Source organism: Fistularia commersonii, chromosome 30 (assembly GCF_037954325.1).
Source record: "Fistularia commersonii isolate RoL2024-O1a breed Wild chromosome 30, RoL_Fcom_v1.0, whole genome shotgun sequence".
Classification (NCBI taxonomy): domain Eukaryota; kingdom Metazoa; phylum Chordata; class Actinopteri; order Syngnathiformes; family Fistulariidae; genus Fistularia; species Fistularia commersonii.
Window position 1 is genome coordinate 1926304 of NC_141313.1, and position 14492 is coordinate 1940795.

At 47.2% G+C, this 14492-nt stretch overlaps 3 protein-coding genes and 2 non-coding genes across 5 annotated transcripts; 1 reads left to right on the forward strand and 4 right to left on the reverse strand.

Moving 5' to 3' along the window:
- Nucleotides 1-296: 296 nt before the first annotated feature.
- LOC147216040 (uncharacterized) lies at nt 297-5338 on the reverse strand. The gene is made up of 4 exons (XM_086178116.1): nt 5198-5338; nt 4265-4496; nt 4055-4174; nt 297-1896 (listed from the first exon to the last, which is right to left on the reverse strand). The coding sequence occupies exons 2-4, from the start codon at nt 4314-4316 to the stop codon at nt 1688-1690; spliced, it is 381 nt and encodes a 126-aa protein (XP_086034242.1). The 5' UTR covers nt 4317-4496; nt 5198-5338; the 3' UTR covers nt 297-1687.
- A 1949-nt stretch (nt 5339-7287) lies between these two features.
- On the forward strand, nt 7288-11665 carry ddah2 (DDAH family member 2, ADMA-independent). The gene is made up of 6 exons (XM_086177775.1): nt 7288-7425; nt 8155-8461; nt 9663-9851; nt 10535-10654; nt 11025-11168; nt 11312-11665. The coding sequence occupies exons 2-6, from the start codon at nt 8159-8161 to the stop codon at nt 11429-11431; spliced, it is 876 nt and encodes a 291-aa protein (XP_086033901.1). The 5' UTR covers nt 7288-7425; nt 8155-8158; the 3' UTR covers nt 11432-11665.
- Nucleotides 11666-11693: 28 nt separating this feature from the next.
- Nucleotides 11694-13955, reverse strand: rps5 (ribosomal protein S5). Its single transcript, XM_086177776.1, has 6 exons — nt 13902-13955; nt 13107-13210; nt 12609-12818; nt 12244-12372; nt 11894-11992; nt 11694-11809 (listed from the first exon to the last, which is right to left on the reverse strand). Coding segments are annotated over exons 1-6 (612 nt in total). The 5' UTR covers nt 13903-13955; the 3' UTR covers nt 11694-11740.
- Nucleotides 12068-12196, reverse strand: LOC147216043 (small nucleolar RNA SNORA3/SNORA45 family). The gene has a single exon (XR_015109191.1). It is a non-coding gene; the product is annotated as a small nucleolar RNA SNORA3/SNORA45 family (small nucleolar RNA).
- On the reverse strand, nt 12891-13018 carry LOC147216044 (small nucleolar RNA SNORA3/SNORA45 family). Its single transcript, XR_015109192.1, has one exon. It is a non-coding gene; the product is annotated as a small nucleolar RNA SNORA3/SNORA45 family (small nucleolar RNA).
- Nucleotides 13956-14492: the final 537 nt, after the last annotated feature.

Sequence of the window (14492 nt, forward strand, 5' to 3'; positions counted from 1 at the left end):
GGAGATTTTTTTTATTTTTATTTTTTTCTGAAAGAAGTCATTAATTCACTTCTCGGCCCGGGAGGGTTTTTAGCTAAAGCCTTGGCTGCAAGAAACACAAGTGTGACGTGAATAACCTCCAAAGAAAACACACTTTATGTTTTCCGCTTGTTGAAGTGTGTTACTGGAAAATTTGAGCTGTCCGGACTGCCACTCGGCAGCTGGGCTTGCATTTCGGATATTTTTAAAGTGATCTTAAATGATCGGACAAGTGCCGCAATGCATCGGGTGTGGGGTAAAAAAAAAACACAAAACAATTTTACACTTTAAAACCTTTAAAATTTGGAGTGACTTTTTTTGTAACAAAAATATGATGGGTAAAATATGCAGGCTGGACATGTTAGGTGGCACCACAATACTTTTAATCCTTTTGTATTTAAAATTGTAAAAGAAAACAAGAAAGTTGCAAACTGCTAAAAGAGAAATAAAGGATTCCCACGCGTGGTCGTCCAGGATCATTGACTGCTGCGATCCGCGGGAGTCACAAAGACATTATAAATGAAACAACTCAAAAGAAATCCAAACAAATCAGATCAGTCTGAGGTTTCTGTAACAGTTAAAGGCAGGGTTTCCTTGCCGCCGTCATCAAGTGCTTGCTTACAGGGGAAAGCTGGGTTTCTGTAAACTATCTTGCTCCACTTGGGAAGTGTCATCAGACAACAGAGTTGTGATTTAGCACTGCATAAATCAAGTCAGACTTGACAAATCTACTTTATCTTATATAACCATATTTTAGAATGTGGGGGGGGGTTGTTAGCAAATATTGTATTCAACTTGTTATTTTGGGCGGCGTAGTGGTTAGTGCTCCGGCCTCACAGCACGAAGGGCCCTGGTTCGATTCTTTCTGTTTGGAGTTTACATTTTGCCTGCATGGATTTCCTTACACAGTCCAAAAACATCCAGCAGGTTAATTGGAAAAAAATTGGGAAAATTGCCCTGAATAAGTGCATGAGTGAATGGTTATCTGCCTGCATATTTGGCTGTACGATTGATCGGCGACCAGTCCAGGTTGAACCCTGCTTCTCGCCTGATGATAGGCTCCAGCGTCCCAACCGCGACCCTGAGTGCAGGATAAGCGGCAGACGATAAATGGATTGCGTTTTATTTAGTTTTATTTTATCTTATTTTATTAAGCAAGAATCATGTGACCAGGTCTGCAGAGGAGCGGGACAGTCCATTGTGTTTTGGCGCGGGGGGGTTCCAGCTCACCTCTTCAACCTATACTCATCACGTGATCGCCAAACCGATGACGTTTACGTATATGGTATCTTCCAGCAAAGGGTTCAGGTAAACAATTCATATTCTTCATTTTTTTTAGGTAAACGGTTGTTTTTTTTGTAGGTGTTTTATTTATATTTTTTACGTTTTAAGTTGGTTTATTATTTAAGTTAATTTGGGGGCGGAGGCGGTTGTAGAAATGACCTCATCCATTTCAAGCGCAAGCTAGCTTCGACTGATACACTCCTCGGTTTACATTTAACACATGCCCACTAACTTTTTATCGCTATCTGATTCGATTGTGTATAAAACACAGATATTCGTCACAATATTTATTTAAAAAGATAATAAAAAACAAAACAAAAAAAAAAAAACGCCACCTACGCTCGCCCCAAGTGCTATCTTACTTCCGGCTTCCGGTTTCCGTCGCTCAGGCCGGAAGTAGCAGGCCGAGAGCAGGTAGCAGTACCGCCGCCGCCCACCAGGGGGCGCTAAGAGGCACGGCGCTGTTGCACAGGTCGGTGTCGCAGCAGATGTTGGTGTAGTTGAAGTAGAGGCCAGAAGCAAACTTCTGGCCGCTGACGCCGCACTGGGACGGAACCGCGCAGCTCTTCTCATACATGGTCAGCTGGAGAGAGCCTGGAGGGGCAGAGGGAAGAGGAGGAGGAGGAGGAGTGGGAAAACAAAGACAGGCCGCATCGCTGCAGGTTTAGATGCGAAAGGATGTGGTAGAAGTCAAGCAAAATTCATATTAATCCTGGGGGGAAAAGATCATTTTTGTTATTTCCTCTTTAAACATGTATTTGTTTTTAATGTGAAAACCTGTGTGAGGCCCGGTGGTGAGTTCAGGGAGAGATCAAATTGAAGGTGGGGAAAGAACAAAAAAAGACACTCGTAAATGAAGGTAAATAGCAAGTCAGAGGGTTTTGTAGTTTCTAAACGATCCTGATGTCACTGTGACATAATCAGGGCGTTTTGCGTCTTTGCCTTTTAAGCGCTGTGAAGGAGTGTCTGAGAATGGTCTCCTTCTGTTCTTGTTTTTCTTGTTCTGAGGTTTTGGGGCGGCCGACGTGGAGTTACAGCCACCCTGGTTTTTCTTTGTTTTTTAAATTGAGTTTAAAGATGGTTATCTAGAGAGAATTCAAGAGTTACTGAGGTGCGATTCAGCACATAGGCGAAGTCTCCATGTTCTCGCCGTGGGTTTTCTCCAGGTTCCTCCCACAGTCCAAAAACAAGCAGGGGGTTCATTGGAGACTTCGTTGGAAATGTGTGAATGATTTTATGTCTCTACATGCGGCTCTGTGATGGACCCGTCCCAGAGTGAACCCACCTTTCCCCCCCAGTGACGGTTGGGATCGAATCCAACCCCCCGTGACCCCCGACTGCAGGATAAGCAGTACGGAGAATGAATAAATTATCGTCTAAAAGTGTCTAGTGGTCAGAATACAGCGCTGAAAACACGAGTAGCAAACACTGCAGGATAAGCAGTAGAGATGACGAATGAAAGCGAAAATAACATTACAGTACAGAATCTCAATATAAAAAGCCAACTGCTGCGAAACCTCCCTGACAACACGGACCGCATGTTGTTACTGTTTTTTGCGTGAGGTACGTTTTATAGAAAGAAAGAATACAACAACAATACATCTCTCACAAAGACAGGCGGTATGGAGAGTCTCTGGACTCCCAACTGCAGTCTAGTCTACCCAAACAACAAACATGAAACACAAACGTAGATGAGCGGAGCTGGGCGGGCGGACGAAACAGAAATAGATGGAGGCGAGGGGACAGCGCTGATGGGGGGGGGGAACAAACTCAGTGTGATAAAAGCGGTCTGCTGGCAGCAGAGACGAAGAGGATGGAGAACAAAGATGGCAGCAGCATTGGAGAAGAGGAAAGAGCGAAGAGTTGGATTTCAGAGACAACAGGAAGAAAAACCGGAGGGTAGACATCACGCAACCCCTACGGATCCTGAACCCCCCACCCACTGCGCACACAACCTGAAGGGTTCCTGAATGAAATGTCGCCCTGAAGAGTCCAATTCATGCCAAAACCACGATGTTTATTTTTCTGCATATTCTGGGTTTTACCATCAGCTGTCATTTGGTTGCACAGCAGTATTTTTCTCATTCCCAAACTGAAAACCCTGCAATTGTGACGCTCCCGCGCGACACTCTGCAGCAAAATCAGTATTTTGATCCCTCGTTTTCTAAACAGGGACACAAACGGGAAATCCCAAACTATGGTGTGATGTTGCAGGGGTTGGAAGGTGGGACAAACACAACCCTGCATGTCTTCACCGCATCACACACACGAGCACAAAGCAGATAGTTGGGAGGTGCGCTCGTGGAAGCCTGGATCTATCTCTGATGAGACACAGCCAGCGCCTCCCCAGAGAGCTATTTTTAGAGATCATTTGATAGAAATAATTTGATAGAAATATATCACGGGCCGTCTCGGGCTGACAGGCGCCCTGATGGGAAACGGCGCAGGGATCTGTGAAGTCCAAGGTTTCAGATAAGACCCCAAAATCCGGCCCTTCTGAGGGATGGGTCGTCAGGAGGCAGGATGTTGGGCGATCAATGACCGAGTCTCAAATACAGACTCCTGTACGGGTCCAGAGCCTCTGCAAAGTCCCGGCGAATGAATCAGGGTGCCTGTTTTACGCCGGTTTTTCACTTTATAAGCATCATTTGTCTGTGTCAAACAAATGTCCAAGAACAATGCTCCGCTTTGCATCTTCTGATCCTCATTAAATAATCTCTTGAACACACACACATGCTGACGTAGCTCTCACCTCGCTTTCCCGTCGCCGTGCTGGACAGGCAACGCTGCCCTTGCGGACACTCTTGAGGGAACTTGAAGCAGTCCAATGGGGAGATGGCGGGGAACACACAGGTGTAGCAGCTCAAACTGGCTGGAGGGGAGAAGACGGCGCAAAAACAAATAACGACCCCGAAACTGGATAATCAAGACGTCGATCCAAAATAAAGTGTGTTGGACTCACCGGCCAGTGGAAGACAGCACAGCAGCGCGGCCAGGAGGTGTGAGAGACGCATGCTTTCGGTCCCAACCGTGCCTTCGGGCCTCGTCGTCGTGGAACGTGGCACCTTTCTCCCGCGGTCGCCCTGCTTCACCTGTGATTTTTTTTTTTTCTTCCCTCTATATGAGCCTCTCCTGCCTCTTCTCTATCTTCTGCTCTTTTGGGGAAATCCAAGTCCAGTGTCTCCTCCCTGAAACTTTTAATTCAATTTACAGAGGTAATCATGAACAGCTGACACGGGAAACAGCAGACGGATCTTCATTTTGACGTCGCTATCATGTCAACATTTTCGTGTTCCTGCTGAATTGAGGAATTTGACACAATTTCAGGTGCAACTTGGGACCAGTTCTGTCATGGGTTGAAAAGAGGAAGTGGAACAAAAAAACAAGAATATTTTTTTAAATTCCTCGGGTAAGGATTCAGTTCAGAGGAAAACTCCCGTTGGGGTCAAAATGATGTCGTTTTTTTTCGCATATCTGTATTTTGCACCCAGAGAAAGAGATAGGGGACACAAAGAGGAAGGCAGGAAGTCTAAGTGAATTATCCTTTAGGTGTAATGGGAGGCATGAGGACGGCACGCAGGACGGTCTGCTGACAGCAGTCTTGTGATGGAGGTAGCCCAAATGGGCTAAGACTGAATAAGCTGTTTACCAGTTGATTACTTTCACAGCAGTGCGCAACCCAAAGCCCGAAAACTCCCCCCCCGGGGGCAAAATGTCTCGGGCAGAAGGAGCATCATCCAAACCTTTACCCTCCCCGTGTATCTTCTGCGCCGGTCGGCCGGGATGATTTCCCAGCCTGTCGTCTCTTCACGTTTAGGTCAGTATATAAATAAACGCTCACATTTTTTTTTTTTTCCCCAGTAAACCCTGGCATAACCATGCGTGCAAAACTTACCATACAAGGAACCGTTCCCCAAATATATGTAACGGACAGGTTTTTGGAGTCCTGCCCAAACCGTCTTCAAGGGAAGAAATTCAAGTCCAAGATACAGAAGATTCAGCGTGACCTGGATGACTGAGAACCTCCGCAGACGGTTCTCAAAATATGACACGACCGCCGGCCCAGATAATACGTGGGATGGCGTCACTCAGCAGGAGGAACACACTCCTCAGTCGTAGTAAGTCAGCGGTGAATCACATGCTCTGTCATCATGTAGAAAATGAAACGGCTGGAAAAGTGGATGCGAATATTCACACGCGCATACATATGTGTGCATGTAAGGTTTGGAGATGTTGCAGGGAAACTGTGGGTGTAACAAGGGGAAAGGATCCCAGGATAGAGCCCTGACGGACACCTGCGTGCAGGGATTTGATCCCAACCCTTCCTCCCCACGGACACGGTATGACCCGGCCTGACCGTGACACTCAAACTGCAACTGGTCAAAGTGAAAGTGCCAACTTCTCCCCCCGCGGACGCCGTTTCCGTCGCCGAAAAGCGAACAAGAACGGAGCCGCCGGCGCTCCGACAGGCCGCCCCGGTGAAACTGGGTGAAACCGAATGCCGTGATACACTGTGAGTGGAGGAGCCGGCGATTAATGCCGGCGATGCTACCGTGTTGACGGGTGTTTTGTGTGCTCGCTGAAGGATCTGTGTGGGCAGATGGTGCTCTTTAATCCTGTCTGTGCCCTCTAATTGCCATCTCCCACCCCTTCCCCCCCCCCTTCGCTCTCCACACGTCCCTCTGTTACATCAGCGCTCCTTTTCTCCCTCGCTTGCACACCGACAAACATTTCTTTGTATCTACGTCCGGACGTATGGGCGCAGTCCTCCACGTTCAGCCGGTAGAAGCCTCATCGTACTTATTATCAATATAAAACCACAGGTGCTCATAAAGTATATTTAGCCAAAGTGCTGCAAAACAAGCCTTTTTTGTTATGTCGCACAAACCATATTCGAAGTATTGCCGGATTTAGTGTCGCATCATTTGACCCACATTTCAGGACAAGCTTAACAGATTAATTCCATTTCTTTTTCTTTTTTTTTTTTTTTCAAAGTCACACACACAGTCCAGATAAAGCAACAATTTTACAAATGTATCCTCAACCCTAACGAGAGAGAGAGAGAGATGAGATGAGAACAACTTTATTAATCCCGAGGGAAATTGTTGTGCCAGAGTTTCACGTAAAAAAACATAACAGTAATTGATAATAGTAGAAAGGAGGAAGAATAAGAAATATAATGAAATATGAATTGTCTTAACTGTTAGCAGTAACTACAAAGATAGGTTGGATGTGGTTATTTGGACCAGTGTGGATCTGATCTGGTCTGAGTTCAGGGCCCGCTGATATTTAGCAGATGAAAACAAAAGAGGGGACTCTGCTGACACACAGGCTGACCTTTAACAAACACTTCATCTGGATTATGTGGGTCCTCCATGTTTAATCCTGGACAGTTGAAAAAAATCATGAGATCTGCCTGGGGCCCAGGTCGGTTTGCATGCATGCAACAAACATCCTCTCTGAGCTGCAGTTTTCTACAGGTGAGTAAATAGCTGATATATTTCATATATCTGGTGGATCTTTTAGCTCTTGACTTGGTCAAACATTATGTAATATCCCTCAGCGAAGTAGGTTGACGTGACAGTCTGTTTTTTTTTTCTTTGTTCTCCTTTTTTATTTTTATTTTACGGGGGAATATTAAAGTGAAATGACGCTGCGTCGGTCATTTAACTGAAATCAACGTTGATTGACTCCAGACGGGACTTTGTGGGGGAGGGGGCGCAGGGTGGGCGGCCGGGGGGGGGGAGCCTGGTCAAGCTGGAAAGAATTAACCGGAAACAGGGTGGGGTTCAACAAAATAAAAGCACAAACATCCAGCTTTAACGTTTCCTGACCGTTAAAACGAATAAAATGGGTGAGTATGTTATAAGGGGAGATTCAGATTGAACGTCTACCGGTTTACGGTGACGGTCGACGCCACAGCGCAGGCGCGTTCGTGAGAAGATATTTTATTTTGAAAGGTCTTAACCGGAAGTAGAGGTGAGAGCAGTTTATTTGAACGCCTCTGTGAGGGGGGCAGGAACGGGTGGATCACGGTGGGATAACGGGAAATGGCCCCGTTTGGAAATTAAATCAAACGCCGGGGAAAGTGAGCCGAGCGTGTGTCCGCCACGCCTTCAGAAGGTACGGCTTTTATTTTCCTCTCTAAACCGTCCCGCCGGTTGTTTTTTTTTTTTTTTTCCAAACAATTGACCCCCCCCCTCCTCCTCCTCCTCCTCCCGAAAAGTGTTTGTGCAGGAGCGGACAGTTGGGCGGTGCACGGCCGGCGGAGGGTGGGTGGGTCGGGGGGGGGGGGACCAGCCTCCGCTCCGGTTCCTAGTTCGGATCCGGTCGAGCAGAAAAAGCACTAGAGAACTCATGAAAATAAACTTTTCATTTTATTTCAATGTGAATCTCTGAGGCCGGGGATAAAGCCGCGCACCTAAAACAAATCCGTGCACGGGCACTTGTTTGAAAACTCCTGGAGGAGCTGGGGGGTGCAGGGGGGGCTGCAGGGGGGGGGGGGGGGGGCTGCACGGAGGTCCGGCCGGGTGAGAATAGATCCATTGTCCTCAGTGGACCCCGGGGCCCAAATATAGACCGGCTGCGCTGCACATTCCCATCTCTATTCAGCGAGATTTCCCTGCAAACAAACCAGCGAACAATGCCTTCCTCCTCCTCCTCTATGTGGCAGCTACATGTTATTCCAGGTGGTGGGTTCACCTGTTCTGCAGTGCAATGCAACACCTCTTCTAACAGGGCTGCAGGAGGAGATGATGCAGGTGGAGCTGGGGAACATGGGTGTGAAGATGATGTGCATCAGTTGGAACTAGTTGAGATTTTTATTTTTGTTTCTCCATCTTATTCCTGCAGAACCATGGCAAACGTGTGCCCGTACGGCCTCTTCACCCACGCCGTCGTGCGGGGGATCCCCGACACCTTCGGCCAGACGGGCGCCGGTGGCGACGAGGGGGACCGGGAGGCCTCGGTGGACCTGGCCAAAGCGCAGCGGCAGTTCGGCTGCCTGACCGGGGCGCTGAGGCAGAAGGTGGGCCTGCAGCTGATCGAGATCCCCCCCGACCCCGAGCTGCCGGCGAGCTGGAGGATCGAGGACGTGGCGGTCATCCAGGGAGACACGGCGCTCATCACCAGGCCTTTCAAGCAGCAGAGGCGCAGGGAGGTGAGCCGGCGGAGGACCAGATGTCAGCGAAACAGCTGCGCTGTGAACTCCTTTTTTTCTGAGATGGTTGTAAACCAATCGGTAATAATTGGTTATCCCTTCGATCGCCAGACTTCCTGGAACAGAATGACATCATTTAGATCAGGCTCTGAGCTGATCTTTTAGGAATTTTCATCGCAAAATGGATTAATATGGCAGAATATCTGCTATTTCAGGAAACTCCCGACCGTGCACAGGCTGCAGCCCCTGCACGCCACACTGACATCCCGTCAGAGCTCCTTTCAGTCGGAGACTGATCCCACCAAGGAGCTCCACTGAACGCCACAGGAGGTCTTTCCTACCTGAGGCTATCAGACTTTTTAATTCCTCTTCCCTCAGCCGCAGGGAATCTTCAAATCTTTGTACTTAAGACCTTAAAACACTTGATAGCCTTAACCTTGACACTTTTTGTTTTATTGTATTTCTTATTCTCCCTCCTACTATTATCTATTATTGTTATGTTTTGGCTTGAAACTCTGGCACAACAATTTGAGATGAGAACAACTTTATTAATCCCGAAGGAAATTGTTGTGCCAGAGTTTCAAGTAAAAAAAACAGAACAGTAATAGATAATAGTAGAAAGGAGGAAGAATATGAAATATGAATTGTATAAGAAATATACTGCTCAAAAAATAAAGGGAACACTTGAACAACACAATGTAACTCCAAGTCAATCACACTTCTGTGAAATCATAGTGTCCACTCAGGAAGCAACACATTTCATTCATTTTGACTTGTTTTAAGGACATTACATTAAAGTTGGATCAGTCTGGAGTTTGTTTTTACTCTTTAATTTTGAGTGTGATTCCTAATCCAGACCTCCATGGGTTGATACAATTGATTTCCATTGATCATTTTTGTGTGATTTTGTTGTCGGCACATTCAACTGTGTAAAGAGCAAAGTATTTCATAAGAATATTTCATTCATTTAGATCTAGGATGGGTTTTTTAAGTGTTCCCTTTATTTTTTTGAGCAGTGTATAATGAAATATGAATTTCCTTCAGGATAAATAAAGTTTTTCCTCATCTCATCTCCTCTCAGTCCATCATAAAAATAGCCAAGGATCTTTCCTGTGAGATAATGGTATCTAACATCATCCTAGCATCTGTTTTGAAACACCCGCCCGCTTCATGTGTCACCTCTGCTCCCTCCCCAAACCAGGCAGAGGCGGTGCGGAGGGTGATGTCTGAGCTGAACCTGACGGTGGTGGAGATGGGCTCCGACGAGGTGGACAGCGGCGGCGCCACGCTGGAGGGAAGCGACGTCCTCTTCACGGGGAGGGAGTTCTTCGTCGGCATCTCTTCTCACACCAACCGCCGAGGAGCCGAGGTGCTGGCGGACACTTTCAGGGTAAGAGGGTTTTTCGGCCGTTTCGCCATCTCCGGCTTTGCGTGTCTGCTCTTAATGTTCTTCATTCACTGCTTTAGACCCCCAGCGTTGAGAAAAGAGAGACAAGGACTTAGTGGGGAGATGCTGGTCGGACCCTGCTGCCGAAGGGAGCAGGTGGCGAGCGGCCGCAGCATTGCATTAGGGGAGTTGTAGTCCAAACGGTGAGGAATGAGGCGGTTTCGTAATCGACCGCACAGGCGGGTCACGACGCCGACGCCGGGATTCTTTCCCTTCGCTTCTCCGCTGCATGTTTTCACGCTTCTAATCGACTTGTGTGGTGTGGAGCGGGTCACATGGGCCGCCGTGGAAATGAGAAACTGCGGTCAATTTACAGAGATGGTCAGTAATGCGTTTCAGATTAAAATTTATTTTTTTTCCAGAACCGCAACGTAGATGGAATGTACTGGACGCGCCGAGCTGCATGTTTCTCTGTAACGTGTGAACGAAACGACCGCCTGATCTCGGCTTCTGAGCAGATCCTGATCAGGTGCAGATTTCTTGATCAGGCGGTCGCTGCATTTCCTCCTGTTTGTGATCTCACACACACACACAGTGTGAACAAGACCCCTGATGGTTCATCAGCAGGTGAAAGCTCTTTGAGAAATTGCAATCTAGTAAATGAGCCTCCCCTCCAATCTGTGCAGGACTTCGCCGTGTCCACCGTTCCAGTCTGCGGCGGAGTTCGGCTGAAGAACATCTGCTCCATGGGAGGCACCAACACCATCGTCATCAGCAACAGCGAGGGTGCCAAGAAGACGCTGCGGGTGTGTGAATAGTTTCAATACCAATGGGATTTTTAAGCCGCTTGTTAAGAAGTGAAATCATGGATTGACCAGGGACTTCTTACCGGCCGTGCCCTCTTGTTCCTCCACTGTTTTTGCAAAACCTTTTTTGGGGGTTATCCTAGCCAGGGGTTGTTGGGTGTTCACTTTCTCCCCCATTGCAATAAATATTTAGTTTTGAATCCTAACACTACACTTTAACTATTAATGGACCAGTGTTTGCCATGTCTGCCATTAGGTGGCGCCAAAGCTGGATGATGTGTCACCCAGGGGTTTCTAGTCTCATCAGTGTCCCGTCAGGATCTCCCCACCTCATTACTTTGTCTTGCTGACTCTGCCGCTTCATCTCCAGATGATGGAACAACTGACGGACCACAACTACGAGGTGCTTTCAGTACCCGAGGAATCCGCCGCCAACTGCATCTACATAAAGGGCCTTTCTAAACGCGACTTCCTGCTCCACCGACCGGCCGAGGAATGTCCTGACAGCGTCGCTGTGAGTCACGAACCAATTTCTTGAAAGTGCAGAAAAGTAAATTCCCTTGTCATTCAGCTCCAAGGGCACTGTCTCGTTCAAGTTTTCCTGCAGCTGTGAATTCCAGCGAGCACTAACTCCCCCCCACCCCGGTCTCCCGGCAGGCCTTCCAGAAGCTGCAGGACTACACTCTCCTCCCGACGGCCTGCAGCGAGGCCTCGAAGCTGGGCGCGTCTCTGTCCTCGCTCTGCCTCCTCATCAACAAAAAGCATACGTATTTCTGATGGCATCAGATGCTGGAGTACCCAGGTACCGCGAAGATGCTGAGGTTTGCTAGCAGTGACAAATTCATCTCTTCCCCTCCAGAGTCTTAACAGCACCGTAGTTTGACCCTCAAGTAAAGTTACCATTAAATCGATTTTGAACAGCCTGTTTAGCAATAGGACATGTATAGTAGCTGGATATTTTTAAGAGTTCCTTTGCATATGCAAGAAAAAAATAAAAACGCTTACAGAAGACATCATTCCCTTTTTCTCAAAAACAGCATTTTGTTCTTTTCAAGGTACTTTTATTTCGGTAGAAAGCAAACATGTTTAACGGTTGGACTTGGCAACTCTCTCCAACTCGTCTTTCTTCTTGATGGCGTAAGAGTTAGATGAACCCTGCAAAGACAGTGTGGGTGAGTAACATGACAATTCATAGCAATCAAAAAAGGCAATTGTAACAAAAAAAAAACCCTTGGGTACCTTAGCTGCATTGATAAGTTCATCAGCCAGGCACTCTGCAATGGTCTTGATGTTCCTGAAAGCGGCTTCTCTTGCTCCCGTGCAAAGCAGCCAGATAGCCTGGGAAAGGAACAGACATCAGCGGGTGAGACGGGCCGACCACCACGGGGGGAAAAAAACACTTTGCCAGAGGCTTAATGTGTCTGAGTTGGTGATTGGCTGGGCCACGACAGACTACAACCAATGAATAAACAAAGACTTGATCTGCGAGCGCTCTAGCATACCAGGACAATAGTCGTGTCAAAGAATGACTCTAGCCTCGCTTAGTATAGTCACTTTTAAACCGGTCGCTGACGACTCGTGAATGTCACCTGGTTGACTCTACGGAGGGGCGACACATCCACGGCCTGCCTCCTGACGGTGCCGGCACGACCGATACGGGTCGAGTCCTCACGGGGTCCACTGTTGATGATGGCGTTCACCAGGACCTGAAGGGGGTTCTAAAATACAGGACCACAATTAAAAAAACATTAAGAAAAAGAAAGCAACTCTTGCACAACCTAGACATCTTTAGTGCAGCAGAATAAAGTGGTTTTAAACATTTGAAATATTAGTTGTACATAAAGTGCCTTCTATTTAACCTGAAAAGGGCTGCTCTGTTAAGTGACTGAATGGGCCAACCTATAGATGTGGACTGGTTGAGTTTTCTATTATGCCATTATGTGGGTGCACAAACCTCTCCAGTCAGCAGGTGGATGATCTCGAAGGCGTGCTTGACGATGCGCACGGTCATCAGCTTCTTGCCGTTGTTGCGACCGTGCATCATCATGGAATTGGTCAAGCGCTCCACAATGGGGCACTGGGCCTTGCGGAAACGCTTGGCGGCATAACGGCCTCCAGAGTGTGGCAGGTACTTGGCGTACTTCTCTTTCACAGCAATGTAATCCTGCGGTTAAAAACATTCAATCAAGCAATCTGCATTTGAACCCAGCAAAGGCGGCATTCTAAGGAACAGGTTGTACGTCGTGCCGGTGATTGGCTGGATCACAGGTGATTACAGCCAATGAATATGCAGACTTTTGCTCTGTGAGTACTCTAGCACACCAGGACAACATGGAAATGTCAAAGCGTGACTCTAGTCTCACTCAGAATACGTATCAGCTTCCAATAGAATAGATCCTGGGATCTTTGCAAACCTCTCTGTTCAGAGAGAGATGGGTTTCAAGCTGCCTACCTGCAGGGAGATGTCATTGATCTGGACATCGTCTGTGCTCCACTTGCCAAAGAGTTTGATCTCCGGGGTCTCGGCCACAGTCGGTGCAGTCTCCCACTCGGCCACTACACAGAAATAAACATTTGTTATTACAAAAAGAATTGACGTTTGGAGCCAATAATACTGACAGGGTTTTCAGGAAAAAAAAAACGTTCTGAAGCCCTTATGAGCTAGCTTACATCAGGGGCAAAGTAACCTCATATGCCATCCCTGTTTTGTGCTATTTCCAGATAAAGTACATTCTGTACGGACCTGACATGAAAGTACCCGTGGCAAGTTAACGTTTTCGCCCGGTATCTGCAAAAATCTACCTAGACAAAGTTGGGACCTCCATTCTGATGGAAGCTGGGCCCAAGACGCAGCCTGCTTGACGGCAGCTCGCATTAGCTTAACGCAGCTGGCATGCTAATCACAGAGCTGGAAAGGAAACCACGTAAGCAATGACCGACAACAACGTGAGTTAGAAACACGCGTTGAAAGAGACTAAATTGGTTATTGGGAATGTTTTTTTTTTTTAAACTGTCGACGCGTCCTTTCTACATGCCGCAACCACATGTGCTAACAGCTAAATGCTAGCAGTCGGCGAACTTGCGCTCGTTGGCCGACATTTAAACGGTATAAAAACACGGTTAGGCAAAATAAGAGGCTTTCTTCTTATTTATCAGTGAGCGAGAGCCTACGATTATCACGATTTCCGATAAAACTCGGGTTTTACGACGTATAAGTGGTAAAATCAGTCATTTTTGCGTTACTCACTTGTGTCTGCCGTTCTGAACCACACTTCTCAGAGACGGAAAAGGGCCTCCCAGAGCGCCGCGTTCCTATATCCGGTTTGGTGATTCGATTTCCGGTGCGCAAGGCATGTATGGAATTGTAGTCTTTTTGGTCGTTTTGTTTGCATCATCAGCACCAGCTTTGCATATTACACTCGCATTTAAGAACAGCACCAACTGAAAAATGGTGCAATAATATGCGAATAGAAAAATGTAAAGTGTATAGAAGTGATCAGTGGTGCAGTGGCATGAAAAAAAACAATAGATTTTGAATATTTATGTCTGTAATTTTTATTTACAGCGTGGTTTGGTACACAGTATGCACAGTATGTCTTCTTCCTGATCATGATGTAATCTATATTAGAGAAAATGGATGTCAGGTCTACGACATGCACAATAAGACCAGCCTTACTGGAGTACAAGACAATCTTACGGTGAGACAGAGGAATTATGGATGGTGAAAGAAAAGCTGGTGGAGGAAGTAGATTTAGTACCAATAAGGAGAACCTCGGGTTGGTTACAATTTAGTTTGGTGGGCGGGAGAGCAGATGGGGGTTTAGTGGCGAGGTAGAGT

Bases quoted from the DNA above. Each gene is read 5' to 3' on its own strand.
- LOC147216040 (XM_086178116.1), bottom strand. From the start codon at position 4,316: ATGCGTCTCTCACACCTCCTGGCCGCGCTGCTGTGCTGTCTTCCACTG. The intron at 4,175-4,264 runs GTGAGTCCAACA...TCTCCCCTCCAG, and splicing joins GTGCTGTCTTCCACTGGCCG to CCAGTTTGAGCTGCTACACC. The intron at 1,897-4,054 runs GTGAGAGCTACG...CTGCCCCTCCAG, and splicing joins CACGGCGACGGGAAAGCGAG to GCTCTCTCCAGCTGACCATG.
- rps5 (XM_086177776.1), bottom strand. The intron at 11,993-12,243 runs GTGACATTCACG...TTCCTTTCCCAG, and splicing joins CCCTCCGTAGAGTCAACCAG to GCTATCTGGCTGCTTTGCAC. The intron at 11,810-11,893 runs GTACCCAAGGGT...CTGTCTTTGCAG, and splicing joins AACTTATCAATGCAGCTAAG to GGTTCATCTAACTCTTACGC.
- ddah2 (XM_086177775.1), top strand. From the start codon at position 8,159: ATGGCAAACGTGTGCCCGTACGGCCTCTTCACCCACGCCGTCGTGCGG. The intron at 8,462-9,662 runs GTGAGCCGGCGG...TCCCCAAACCAG, and splicing joins AGCAGCAGAGGCGCAGGGAG to GCAGAGGCGGTGCGGAGGGT. The intron at 10,655-11,024 runs GTGTGTGAATAG...CTTCATCTCCAG, and splicing joins GTGCCAAGAAGACGCTGCGG to ATGATGGAACAACTGACGGA.